The sequence below is a fragment of the Notechis scutatus genome, chromosome 1 (genome assembly GCF_049901735.1).
Source record: "Notechis scutatus isolate UNSWTSFEM ecotype Mainland chromosome 1, rNotScu1.2, whole genome shotgun sequence".
Taxonomy (NCBI): domain Eukaryota; kingdom Metazoa; phylum Chordata; class Lepidosauria; order Squamata; family Elapidae; genus Notechis; species Notechis scutatus.
The window spans coordinates 24,492,654-24,507,191 of NC_142009.1; the positions used below are offsets into that span (position 1 = coordinate 24,492,654).

Sequence of the window (14,538 nt, forward strand, 5' to 3'; positions counted from 1 at the left end):
TGCGTAGTTCGGGACTTTTATTGGCAGCAGCTCAATGGGACACTAGAAGAATTTAGTGCCGCCTAGCACCGTCCTGTTATTAATCTTTTTAATAAAGATTGTTTTGTGGGGTTTTGTAAGGTTTTCTGTTGCTGTGTTAACATAACCCGTTAACACATAAATCGTTAACACTAATGGTTGCATTCGGACAATTGCAAATTACAATTGCTGCATAACGCAATCCGTTTTAACTTTTTGTGGCTTTTATCATGAGAACTCGGCCCTGTTGGTTAGCTGATTATTTAGTGTACTATGCAAAATGGATTCAGTATAGCAACTAGAGTGTGTTAAAAACCATAGGTGATTGGATTGATTTGTAATGCTGTGTTATATGCTGTGGATTGCAAATTACAGTCGCTGCATTCATGCATTATCTACATCGGAATGAAACAAGCCCAATTAAAGGGTGTCATGATGTGTGAACTCTTGTGTCATTTATAATACAGTAGCTTAAACTCTGAATTATAGCAGTGTTGGGGCTGTTGAGGTGGGCAGTAATTATGTTATATTTGCATTATGAGTTACTTGAAGATTTCACATATGCTTCAGGGAGCAGATCCTGAGTCTGAAAACAAAGTGGTTCTTTTCCGTCATGGTTAAATGATAAACTAGATTTCTCTTATAAACACTTGCCCTTTTACCCCAAAGTTGTGGGGGAGGAATGAAAAAAAAGGTAATTTCTACTTGCAGGGCCATTTGTCCATCTCTGGTTGAATATAAACTAACAAGATTAATATAGGCACCTGTAACAAGCCACGGTGATGTCAAAATGACGCATTATTACACTTTCAAAATTGTGCAATTATGTATTTATTTTACATTTGTTGATTTAGAGAGAAAGTACTCAAACTGAGCTGCCTTGAATTATCAAACATTTTGAAATTTGGTTGCTGAATGAAGTAAGAGTAATATGTGATGGAAGTAAAGAAATTGAATGTGTAATGGTTTAGCATTTAGTAAGTAAGGCAAGGTGTGTGATGTTTCCTTAATGTATTTTTAAATATTTTTTGGGTAAAAATCTAAGGAGCTCAGGTAGCAATAGCATTTAGACATATACCACTTCACAATGCTTTACAGCCCTCTCCAAGTCATTTACAGACTGTACTGTGTTCTGTATTTTGCACAGTAGTAGATTTGTAAATTGTGCAGATGCAGACAGATAAACTCAAAGTGACCAATCGGGATTACAGATGTAGCCATGTGACATGAACTACATTTCCCAGGATACTTTTAACTACATTTACCATGATGCATTCCCTTAAGGGGACAGCTCATAATTCCTAAGTAACTATCCAATTCCCATAGACTGGCTGGGACAGCACACTTAGGGTGCCAGTGATGTTCTGTGGTTGGCCAAAAGACTTGCAATGAATGTTAGACTGCATGATGCAATTAAAAGCATGAATTTGATAATTAATATACCAACGATCCAGGTAGATGTGTTTGACAAAGAAAGTGGAGCAAATTAATGTATTGCAAGACAACCCATAAAAGCCAAAAAAGAAAAAAAAAATTGGCAACTCTTTGTAGAGCATTTACTACAGATGAGAAAATGGAAGCAAAAGCAAGCAGATGCTAGTAGAAATTTAGTGGGTGATGTGTAGTATATTGTACTGGATGAGTGTCAAAAGAAACAAAACATGTACACTATGCCCATTTTTTTAATAAAGTGGGAATTGTTTGTCAGGAGAAATTGAACAAATATATTGGATGCAATGGCTATAGGATATTTAAGAACTGGGTGATAAAACAGGAAGATACAAAATGAATTTGGACTGAATACAGAAATCTATTATCAATATGAAATGAGCATGGGAATATCATTTGGTTATGCAGTATAGAGAGAATGAATGAGGATTAGATTGTAGAACAAAAACTTTTGTTCAAAGAAATGGATTGAGGCAAAGACTGAGAAAGATGTGCTTGAAGAGAACCTCAAGGGTAAGAAATGAAAACTATAATGAAAAAATGTATGAAGTGATGCATGAGCATAATAGAAGCAAAGATGATTTATCACAATGGAAGGATATGGAGAAATGTCCTCAATGGTGCTAGTGTAAGCTAGATTTAGTTTTATTTCCTTTTCTTTTTATCTTGTGCCTTTACATTTTTAGCTTACTATTTATTATTTCTGTTTTCACCCTGTATATTATTGCTTACCAAAAAGTAGACTGTAGTGTAGCTGGGGAGATGGGTATATAAAGCAGGGTATGTGAATCCTTGTAAAGCCTTTCTATTGTTTACCTTTAACTGGAAAAAAAAATGGCAATGTCAAAAACTGAAGAACTTGTTATCTAATTGTGACAGTGTGATCCAGCAAGGTTTTAGGAACCATATGCAGGACCAAAATTCCTGCATGTGGGTCCTGTGCTAAAACAATCAAATAAAAGGGTGGCTTAGCACAATGTGAAACCAGTTTTATAAAGTATTCTGATATCAGGTTTTCCTGGATCCTGATTTTATTGCACACGCCAGAGCAAAGTAAGACCCTACAGGAATTTACCAGCTATAATTGGGTTTGTGGGTCCACATTATTGGAATTTCTTGAAATTGTTTTCTAGAGCTGGTTGACATCTTAATCTGTTGGAACCAAAATAACCAAGAAACTTTTGCTACCATGAAGATTTATTATGCCACATACTTAAAAAACGCACTACACTGAAAGCATTTTATTGCTAGTGGCTGCAGAGTTTCAAAACCAATGTGTCACTTTTACCCTATAGTGTCAAGATACTACAATGTGTTGGAAGCACCGAGGCGCTTCTGGGGGTGAAAGAATTAGCTGGTGACATCACTGTTGCCCAGGGGACGCAGAGTTGGGGTCTCTTTTCATGTCCTGTTAATATCAAGCATCAAGGTTATATTGTTGGCAACTCAGCTATGCTGATGATGGAAAGAAACAAATGGTAGGGGTGGGGAGCACAAGGGCCTATTCTTCCACAGTGTAGCCTCTTTTTATATTAAGTGGCCCTTCCCCTGAATTTGTTGTGTAATTTACTGACAAAAGTTGCTATGCTGGCCTATTTGTACTATTCAGATGGTGATGGGAAAGTGTTCTGTGACTGGGCCTTAGCTCTTCTGCTAGCTGGAACAATATTGAGAGATGATAAACTTTTGGGGCACCCATAGTAGGAATTTTCATTCTGTCCGATAGTCTTTCAAAAGATCCTGTTTTGCCTTCGTTGGAAAAATTGGATAAGATGGATCTTACAATAACGACCCAGTCGTACTGCCAATTATGTTTCAAATAGGACTTCTACTGTAGAAGCAATATTCCTCTGAATCACAGATGCTAAGATCAAGCAGAAGGGGGGAGTGATAAGTACTGTATATCATTGTGGTCCTTGGTGCTCTCTAACCTTGGTTGTTTTCTTGCAGATGTTTCATTATCAAAGATCAATGAAGTGCAGGGAAATACAAGAAAAACAACCAAGCTCAGATAGCACCAAGGATCCACAGTTCATCCCCGAGCTAAGTATTCTCTTCCATAATACATCACTTTTTGGGCCCTGTTTATTGAGCTTCTTAAGACACATTAGACCGGCCAATGCTGGAAACAAAATTGTGGATCTAATGAATCACTGGTCTGACCTGACATTGTCTTATGCTACTAATTTCCTCTAAGTATGGGTAGACTTGTTGTCTACTGAAAAACTATGTACACACAGGCAGACTTACATAAACATTGTAAGCTTGACTCTGGAACTATGCATATTCTTGGAAAATGGAAAAAGGGTAAAAAACATAATTGAAGTTGTAACTGTCTCCCCTCAGTAAAGACACACAGTGATGATGATGTAGTAAACAGGAACTAAAGCATAAATCCCTTCTCAGGTATACAGTAACTCTTTTTTTTTTAGAGATGTACCTGTACTTGTAAAATTATGCACTGGTAAGGATACATAACTTTACAAAGCCTAAAAGATGCCACATCACCTCTGTTTCCTGTTGGACTTCCAAAGTGGATCTACAATAGTTCTAAGACTTTGAACTGAAGTCAGAAAAAGTACTACAGAGGACTGAAGATCCACACCTATATGAATTACTAATGTATAAACTGGAAGATGTCAGCTAAGCCCACCAAGACAAAACAAAAGGTCACACAGATCTTATAGTTTAATCACTTCTGTTTCATTGGCCAGGTTGGGAGACAAGGTTGGTCCAGGTGGCTTTTGAGTTAGAGAAACTTTGGAGAAAAAGTCAACACAAGATGCTTCTTCTATAAGTTTCCTGCAGAGAACCAATCAATCAGTTGATTCATAAATATGGCTCTTCTGAAGGGATGAAGGACTCCTCTGGCAGTTGTCATTCTCTGGTTAGCATCCCAATTTTGGGCTAGGAAGAGCCATCGATGGTACTTATTCCTGTCACTGCTTGAGTAGCCTGTTCTGGGATGCCAGATGGGTTGGTCAGGATTGAAGTAGAAACACTCAGCTGGCGAAGGGAGCTCAGTACAGCTAAGGGGGAAAAATGTGTGGAGAGTATAAAATCATGACATACCTCTAAAACTTTCTGCTTCTTTGCTCTGGTAGGCTTCCTTAGGGAACAGAAATATTGAATCTTGCCAGTGCAAAGTACAGCAAGACTTCTCCCCAAAGAAATAACACTGCAGAAGTCACAAGTGATATGAAGTATTATAAACCTTCCCATATATACTGTCTTCATTCTTTCATTCTGCATATCCGGTTACATTCTTTCTGAATCTTCCTATGCTTTATAGCAGTGTTTCTCAACCTTGGCACCTTTAAGATGCACGAACTTCAACTCCCAGAATTCCTCAGCCAGCAAGATGATAATAAATGATGGGGTTTTTTTTCTTTGAGAAAAAAGAACTGACATATCACAACAAAAAGAAAAGAACAAAATCAAAGCAGAAGGTGGAATGCTGTCATTAGAACTATCACACATAACATGGTTTGGGTTTAGATGAAAGCACTGTGTTGGGCAAGCAGTGATTCTTCCAGAAACAATATACTGTATTTCTGTTGGCATTAGGATTACGTTTAGCATTCAGATTGGCTTCTGGCTTCCAGTGTTCTTTAAGACAGAGGTCCCAAACCCATGGCCCATGGCCCACTACCAGGGGGAGAAGGGAACCAGCCTGCCACTCACACAACTTGAGTTGCATATGTGCACAAAGGCCTGCCACTTGCGGGCTTGTTTCCAAATGGGCCATGGCCCACTACTGGCCCAGGAGTTAGGGATCTGTGACGTAAAAGTCAGCATCCACACTGTTTATAATCGTATTTATATCCCACTTTCCTTTGGCATTTCAGTGATGTGAGATACACATACAACCACACATACATAGATACAGGTGGTGTCATGGCTCAGCAGTTAAGATGCTGGCCTGTCAGCTGGAAAGCCGGCAGCCCAGATTCCAGATCCAAGTACCACACATTGGGATGAGCCTCTGTCCTCGGCCCAGCTCCTGCCAATCTAGGAATTTGAGTAGATAAATAGGTATGGCACTATTTACTATGGAAAGATAACAGCACTTTGTGACATCATGCTGGCCACATGACTGCAGAAATGTTTTCACACAGTGCTGGCTCAATGGCCTGGAAATGGAGATGCCCCCTATAGTTGGCGATGACTAGTGGAGGACTAGGGACTCCATTACCTTTGTCTGTCTGTCTGTCTGTCTGTCTGTCTGTCTGTCTGTCTGTCTGTCTGTCTGTCTATCATATCTATTTATCTATTTATCTATCTATCTAGCTATTTATCTACCTACCTACCTACCTCTATCTATCTAATGTGACTATGCCAGACTTACGATATCAGTCCCGCAGTAGTCATTAAGTGAATCACTCTTATTCATTAAGCAAGACATCATCCTGCTGGCTTCCCCATTGACTTTGCTTATCAGAAACCAGTTATGATGTTTACAAATAGTGATCGCACATAATCATTGTAAATGTTTGCTGGTTACAAAGCACCCAAATTGTGAACATGTGACCACAGCAAAGATTGCAACTTTGAGGAACAGTTGTCTTCTTTTTCAGCAGTCACACCTTTGAATAGTCACAAACCAAGGCATTCAGTAAAGTTGGACTATCTATTATAAGCTCCATAACTAAGGAAGAAATTGAATCCAGGTGTCCTTTTTTTAAATTGCTGTACAAGTCAAGATTATACCTGAGGTCCTGGTTCAGCACTGGAGTAACTCCATGCTGTATTAAAGTTGAAACATTATTTCCTGATTTTATTCAATCCCCAATCCCTGCCCTTTTTGCCCAGAACCATCTTAACTGAAAACGAAAAGGAAGTCAATGACTCACTGGGTCGCAGTGCTGGAAGTGAACAGTATTGATCCAGCCAGGCCAAAGATGTCTGACTGAGGCTTTCTAGGCTAGTGGTGGACACCATCCCGTTGAAGGACTCAAAGAGAGGCCGCATGATGATGCTGAACTGATGGTGGAGGAGCAGTTAAGGAGCCAGCTTTGCCTTTTCTCTCTGCTACCTTTGCTAGGTGGCAAATTAGATACCCTATCACCTGTGGCTTGCACAAGGACTATTTGAATCATTGCAAAAAATACTTGAATCATTAGCAATTTCAGGGAATCATTATTCTGCTCAAAGCGTTGTAGGTTCCCTTTCGGGAATGCAAGCAGCCTTCTCCCCAAAGGATACGACCCAGAACTTCCAGTTCTGTAAGGTGCACGAACGGACATACTCGTCAAACATTTGCCGCATCTGGTCAAAGCGCTGGCGGGTGATGGGTACCCCCGTGTCAGGCAACTGCTGCTGGCAGAGGCTATAGGAGAGGAATTACAAGTTAGGGAGAAACCTGGATTTGGCACAAAAGCCAGCTGCCACTATCTCCAGACTAGTAGTGGTGGGATTCAAACTTTTTTACTACTGGTTCTGTGGGTGTGGCTTGGTGGGCGTAGCAGGGGAAGGATACTACTCCATTCCCTCCCCACTCCTGGGGGAAAGTTACTGCAAAATCCCCATTCCCTCCCCACCCCACTAACCTGCTTTCCAGCTCCGTTCTCCTGTGCAGGGAAACAAAAGAAGACCCAGCCGGGACTCGGGAGACAGAGACTCGATGGGAGTGGGGCCAGTCAGAGGTGGTATTTGCTGGTTCTCCAAATGCTCAAAATTTCCACTAGAAATTTCCAGAACTGGTCAGAACCTGCTGAATACCACCTCTGCTCCAGAGCCTCTGGCCTGTGCCTCCCCAACTTTACTGTATGGCCGATTGCTCATGCCATGCCAGAGCTCCATGTCAGCAACCAAAAGACACCCAAATCCCTTTCTTTGCCAAAAAAAAAAAAGCCGGGGCGTTCCCAGCAGGCCTACTTGATGGAAACATTCAGCTCCTCAATTTGATCCCGCAGGCGCTGGGCTTCCTCCTGCAGGGTAGCGCGTTCCTGCTGCAGCTTGCAAATGTATTCTGCTGTTTTCTGCAGGGTTGTAGCTTTGCTGATCTACATAGAGGGGTGAAGGAAGGAAGGAGAAATGTGTTTATAGGGCTTCCCTGGCCTGGCAGCCTGCACAGCTCCTATATAATATCTGCCAGCTGTGGATGACAAAGTTTGCAGAATTTGAATTCTGCAAACTTTGTCATCCACAGCTGGCAGATATTCCTTCAGATTAATCTTCCTTCAGAATAATCCTTCAGATTAATCTTCCTTCAGAATAATCCTTCAGATTAAGAATGGCTGCCAAGACCAGAGAAGCAGACTGTCCAAGATGGCGTCAAGAACTGCAAGGGTAATTTTGTGGCCCTCTACTAAGGAAATCAAGGATCAAGAATGATCAAGACTCACCTTGAGGCTGGGCTGGGCACTCAGAGTGCTCACTAGGCCGTGTAATGTGTCAAATCCCAGTTTGATGTTAAAACGGCGTTTCTGCTCAGCAGAAATGTGGATGATTCTGCGGCTCTCAGTCTAGGAGGGAAGAAGGGAACTTTCAGTGTAAAACTTAGACGTTCAAATGGGACTAGAGTGTGGTTGTTAGGTGAGCGTGCCCAATTTTACAACTTTTCTTGCCACGAGGTAAGAAAATCACTGCAGTTGTTAAGTGAATCTCACGGTCATTAAGCAAACCCAACTCCCCCCTTCTCCCCCAATTGAGTTTGCTTGTCAGGAGCTAGCTGGGAAGGTCTCAAATGGCAATCACATGATCCCAGGATGCTGCAATTCTTGGAAATACATGCCAGTTGCCAAGGCTGTGATGGTCATAAGTGTGAGGACTGGTGCTAAAAACAGCTTTTTTCAAGGCCGTTGTAACTTTGAAGGTCACTAAGTGAATGGTTATAAGTTGAGGACTACCTGTATGTAATTCCTGATTCACATTGCCAGAATCTGGTACCAAATTGTCATATTACTGGAATGCATTTCCTGCTACTTTTCCATAGGGAAAAAACAAACAAAGGAAAACAACCCTAAATTATTTTCTTTTAGGACTGATCAAATAGGGCTTTAAAACATCCTGATATTGACAGGATTTTTAGGTTTGTACTGCCATTGAAGCTGAGCACTTGAACAGGATACAAGAAGGCAGGCTGCATTTTCAGGTTGCCCCTTTGTTTTTTGACACAGTCACAACCTGTATTTTTTTATGCGCTCCATCACTGATGATTGATTTTCTTACCGTGTAATTTTTAAAAACTGTATAGAGGACAGCAAGGGAAATGCCATATAGACCGATGAAGCACATGAGAAATAAACTGTGATAAATCAGAGGGGTTTGTTTATGAGGGGCCTTTGGTGCCAAGGACCCCTCATTTGCATATTTTATTTTATTTTTTTATTTTTCTTATATGTATCCATGTATTCATAACTATGTTTTTACTTATACCTATTATCTTGTAAGCAATTGACAAAAATAAATAAATAAAAAATATACGTAGAATAACAGAGTTGGAAGGGATCTTGGAGGTCATCTAGTCCAACCCCCTGCTCGTGCAGGAGAGTCTATTCCAAATATTAATCTCTACCTTGGATCGAACTCACAGCCTTAACCTTGAGCTACAAATACTCTCCCTCCTTTATGAGTTGATTAATGCTTCACAATTCACTCATTTCTGGGGTGGAGAGGGTTAATATGACCTGAGGGAACATGGTCTTACCTTGCTTGGTTCTGTCCTATTTTGGCTTGAATAGACAGGGGATGAAACTAGCCCCTCAAGGGAAACAGGGGGTCCCTGTGTCATTCTCTGGTTGTTGGCTGCTGGGGGGGGGAGGAGGAGAGAAAAAAAAACATCACTGCAATTATTGATTGCTACTGAGCATTCACAGACTTCTATGCAGGCAGAACACTGTCCGGAATACATAGAACTACCGGTTGATTGTAGATGCTGGTTCGAATGACTCACCACAAATAGGAGTGGGCGAGAGACGTTCTATCTTGGGCACAAGCAATGAACCTGTTGATGCTGTGGTTGAAATGGACTGCGAGGGGCTGGAGATGGGGGACAGCTTAGGGCTGAGCTCTGTTATTCGGGACAAGAAGCTGGCGGGTTCGTCACCAAATGTGTTGTGCTACAGGAAGGAAGTGGGGGCAAAGTTAGCACGCACAAGGGAACATTAGGCACATCATGGTAGGGGTGTCCATCAGTGGTGGGATTCAAATTTTTTTACTACTGGTTCTGTGCGCGTGGCAGGGGAAGGATACTGTAAAATCTCTAGTCAGAGGTGGTATTGGCCGGTTCTCCGAACTACTCAAAATGTCCGCTACCGGTTCTCCAGAACTGGTCAGAACCTGCTGAATGTCACCTCTGGTGTCCATGGAAACTTCTGACACCAAATACTGAAAAATACTCTAGAAAGGGGAACAGATTTTATGAAAAATAAATGTGTTAGCTAGAATCCTGATTTCTAAGCAGCCAGAAATGGAATTTCCCTGGTCAGAAGTAGTAAGTATACAGTACCTGGCAGAGGTGGTATTCAGCAGGTTCTGACCAGTTCTGGAGAACCGATAGTGGAAATTTTGAGCAGTTCGGAGAACCGGCAAATTACCACCTCTGACTGGAAATTTTACAGTATTCATCCCCTGCCACGCCCACCAAGCCACGCCCACAGAACCGGTAGTAAAAAAAATTGAATCCCACCACTGGTACCTGGGAATAGTAGTTCTTTGAACACACAGTGAGTTTCTATCTGCCTCCAGCTCTGTTGACAAAACTTCCCAATGGGAGATGTGCCCAGTCGCTGGTGGAAAAAAGGAGCTGGACAACTTGGGTCTTTAGGTCTGACAAGTGCTACCAATCTTAAGTTACAATTTCTCCTCTAATAGTATTGGCAATCTAGATGTGGGGTGTATATTGGTTCATTTTACCCATGGTTATGGCAGTTTTCCGTCCAGGGGTCTTCAAACTTGACAGCTTTAAGACTTGTGGACTTCAACCCCCAGAATTCCTCCTCCAGTCATGTTAGCTCAGGAATTCTGGGAGTTGAAGTCCACAAGTCTTAAACTTGCCAAGTTTGAAGACCCTTGGTCTAACTATTTATATTCTCCAACATCTACCAGGGTTTTTTCACTTTCTCCTGAAATCCCAAGTTTTAGAGTACCAAGCTGTCCAGGTGAGATGATACAGCTCCATTCCTTCCAGATCTAGAAGTACCTTATCTTAATCCTGTTCCAAATCCAAGAACACCCCCCCCAAAAAAAACACCCCATTCTCTCACCAACACCTACCAGGATCTCAGGTCCCGTGGAGGCCACATTGTGGCTGGGAGCAGACAGGTCCTCTAAACTAGGTTCTGCTTTTGCTGTAAAAAGAGAAAAATAAGGCAACCCATATATAGAGGACAGTAGGGTTTACACAACATGCATTAGCTTAAACCCTAAACCCAGGACAACAAAGTGCAATCCCTGCATTCATATAAGATGTGATGGTGCAGCAGATAAACCATGCTGAATGAATGATCTGATTCACACAGCATCTTGACTACTGCCCTCCCATATTATGCTGAACCACAAATTGCCCAATTTCATTTTAATCTAGGTTAATATGTTGTGTGAATCCAACCAAACAGTGCTTTCAAATTTAATCAGTGCTCAGGATGCTCGAGTGCAGCTGAGCCATAGTTAAGGAGGGAAGGCTCTCTTCCAAACGGAATCTTGTCTCCATGAACAGTATGTGTGAATGAACCTTAGCTAAAGATTGGGTCAGCCTTTTATTTCCCTGAAGGTCTTTCTGGGTGACTGAAAGAAAGATGCTGATGTTTTCTTGTGTAACAGGAGAGGGGCATCCTGATGGATCCCCCTGTGTTGTGGAGCACCTGTACATCAGGAAAGAAGCAAAGCTTGCTTTATCCCTCTGTCACATAGCTACTAGTTACAGCTTTCTCAGCAGGTAGCAACATCTGTCTGACCTTCTCTGGCTTTGAAAGCTAAGCAGGGTTAGGCCTCGTTAGTACTTGGAGGGGAGACCTCAAAGGAATACCAGGTCTATATATTAGACAAGGAAGTCAAAAAGGCAAGGAAAATGATTCCTCTCCTTTTGCCATATGTCCAAAGAGTGAGCCTGAAGAGACACACCCTGAATCAAAAGTCATTTTACTTTCATTAGAGCTACAGATCTGAAATGGAGAAAGGTCCATTGCCAAAGATTACCAACTATCACACAGCTAAGACCAGGAACACGTAACGATCCAAAACATGAGTGGATCACTGACATGCAAGTTTGTTATTTTGTTCTGGATTTCAAGAGCTGATCTGTCTTTCCTTTTTATTCCTTTATCATTCTTAAACCTGATGATGGGAACTATTATTTTTAACATTTACATGTGCCCAGTTGAAAGACAATAATTATCTGAAAAACAGGACAAAAATATTTTATTTGTTTGTATCCTACCTTTATTATTTTTAAAAATAACTCAAGGTGGTAAACATATTCATCTTCCTCCTCCTATTTTTCCCACGATTTTTTTAGTATTTAGTATTTATTTGATTTGTCAATCGCTTACAAGATACAGGTATAAGAATAAACATAGTTTTGAATACATGAGATAGATACTTATAAGAAAAATAAAAAGAAACAATAGGACAGGGATGGTAGGCACAATTGGTATGCTTATGCATGGCCCCTACAAGCCTCTTAGGAAGGGGGTGAAGTCATTAGTAGACAGTCTAAGGTTAAAGTTTTTGGGGTTTGGGGTAGAAACCACAGAGTCAGGTAGAGTATTCCAAACACTGACCACTCTGTTGCTGAAGTCGTATTTTCTGCAGTCAAGTTTGGTGCGGTTAATCTTGAGTTTGTATCTATTGTGTGCTCTTGTATTGTTATGATTGAAGCTGAAGTATTCATTTGCAGGTAGGACATTGCAATGTATGATTTTATATACTATATTTAGATTGGACCGGAGGTGGCATAGTTCTAGGTTGTCTCGGTCTAGAATTTCAAGTCTGGTGGCATAAGGTATTCTGCAATGAGTAGAGGAGCGGAGAACTCTTCTTGTGAAATATTTCTGGACTTTCTCTTCTTGTGAAATATTTCTGGACTTTCTCAACTGTGTTAATATCAGATACATGATATGGGTTCCAGACTGATGAGCTATATTCAAGTATAGGTCTAGCAAATGTTTTGTATATCTAGTTAGTAGTGTGATGTTACCAGAGAAGAAGCTACATAGGATTAGGTTAACAATTCTTAATGCCTTTTTGGCTATGTAGTTACAGTGGGCTCTATCACTTAGATCATTAGAGATGAGTACTCCAAGGTCCTTGACAAAGTTTGGATCCTCAACAAGGTCTTGATTATTTAGCTTGTATTTTATTTTCTGATTTTTTTTGCTAATATGTAAGACAGAGCATTTATTTGTTGAGATTTGAAGTTGCCATTTGATTGACCATTCTGATACATGGTCAAGGTCTTTTTGGAGGGTAGTAGTATTGTCTGTGATGTTGAATAGCTTTACATCATCAGCAAAGAGAACACCGTTGCTCTTAATATGATCACAGAGGTCATTTATGTAGAGTATGAAGAGAGTTGGTCCTAGAACACTGCCTTGGGGGACACCACTGTTGACAGGTACAGAATTTGATAGGACGCTCCCAATTTTGACCATTTGTTGTCTGTTTGACAGGAATGCTTCTATCCAGTTATGTAGGTGTCCAGAGATACCATAAGATTTTAGTTTTAGTACTAGTTTGTCGTGTACCACTGAATCTAAGGCTTTATAGAAGTCTATGTAGATTGCATCTATTGTTTTGCCCTGATCGAGTTGTGTAGTCCATATGTTTTTGCAGTGTAAGAGTTGCAGATTACAGGATAGTTTTTTTCTGAAACGAAATTGTTTATTGGAGAGTAGGTTGTTTGTCTCTAAGTGGAGGATAATGGATTAGTTAATAATTGATTCCATGACTTTACAGGTGACGCAGCATAAGGAGATTGGTCTGTAATTTTCAACTAGGCGGGGGTCTCCCTTTTTGAAGATGGGGATGACTGGCTTGTGACCATAGTTTTGGCAAGGAGCTGGTCCTGAAAGATTTTTCAAAGATTATGCTTAGAGGTTCAGCTATGGCAGTGGGTAGCTTTTTTAAGAAGTAGGCACATATTCCGTCCGGTCCAATAGATGGGGATGGTTTTAGATTGTGCAGTGCTTTTTCAACAATGTTTTCTGTAAAATCGATATGTATTAGATCAGTGTAGTTGTCTGTGGTTCAACTAGGAAGTACTGGGCATGATCCATTGCTGTTTACAAATACTGAGCCGAAGAATGTTGCTCTGAGGGGTGGGTTGAGCTGAGGGAGAGTGACTGGCCCAAAGTCACCCAGCTGGTTTTCATAGCTTTCTGGCGTTGTGCTTTAACCACTAGACAAAACTGTCCAAAATATATATGGGACAATGGGATTATATAGATGGTGATGATTTATACACCATTTTTTGTGTTTTAGCTAGAGTCTAGAAAAGCTTGTGTTCCACCAAAAGTCTAAAAGATGTTTCTTTTGGTCTCCCCACTGACCCACTAGGGCACATCTTTTTGACGATAAAGTGCTGCTGTGAGGTCACCGGGAAGCACTTTTCATCAAAAAGATGGCGCGCCAGTTGAGTGCCGCATGGCCATGGCGCCCAGCTGATGCCGGCACTAGGTCACAAGGTCAAAAAGGTTGGGGATCTGCCAAAATTAGGCACATCCATAACTGCTTTGCCAAGTCCATGCCAGAGCTATTAGGGAAATCATGCTGCCCCCACATGCACCTTTATTGTGCTGTGAAAACAGGTGTGCGCTACCTTGCTGTCCATCCACTTTTAACATGCCCCATTCTAATCTAGGGGATGCGACTGGTGCTTCCTTCTGCTCAAACCCCAGCCCTGACAGAACAATTAATCAGTGGAACAACTGGCCTCCAGAAGTTGTGGCCGCTCCGACACTGGAGGTTTTTAAGAAGAGATTGGAAACCTTTTGTCTGAAATGGTGTAAGGTTTCCTGCCTGAGCAAGGGGTTGGACTAGAAGACCTCCAAGGTCCTTTCCAACTCTGTCATTCTGTTAATCCTCCACCACATGGAAAAGCTCTTCCAACTGTAGGCACAACTGTCTGCT

The 14,538-nt window shown here is 41.2% G+C and overlaps 1 protein-coding gene across 2 annotated transcripts in view; it reads right to left on the bottom strand.

Annotated features, from left to right (window-relative positions):
• Nucleotides 1-4,137: 4,137 nt before the first annotated feature.
• The window catches only part of MLXIPL (MLX interacting protein like), a 53,636-nt gene continuing 43,235 nt past the window's right edge, over nt 4,138-14,538 (bottom strand). The window contains exons 10-17 of one of the 2 annotated variants that reach the window (XM_026671666.2): nt 10,687-10,760; nt 9,365-9,530; nt 9,119-9,216; nt 7,815-7,934; nt 7,345-7,472; nt 6,673-6,796; nt 6,321-6,450; nt 4,138-4,496 (exon numbers count right to left, since the gene is read on the bottom strand). In XM_026671666.2, coding sequence (XP_026527451.2) covers nt 4,375-4,496; nt 6,321-6,450; nt 6,673-6,796; nt 7,345-7,472; nt 7,815-7,934; nt 9,119-9,216; nt 9,365-9,530; nt 10,687-10,760 — 962 coding nt within the window. In that variant the 3' untranslated portion in view covers nt 4,138-4,374. Of the gene's footprint in view, nt 4,497-6,320; nt 6,451-6,672; nt 6,797-7,344; nt 7,473-7,814; nt 7,935-9,118; nt 9,220-9,364; nt 9,531-10,686; nt 10,761-14,538 lie in introns of both variants that reach the window. The other variant, XM_026671665.2, reaches the window with a different exon arrangement.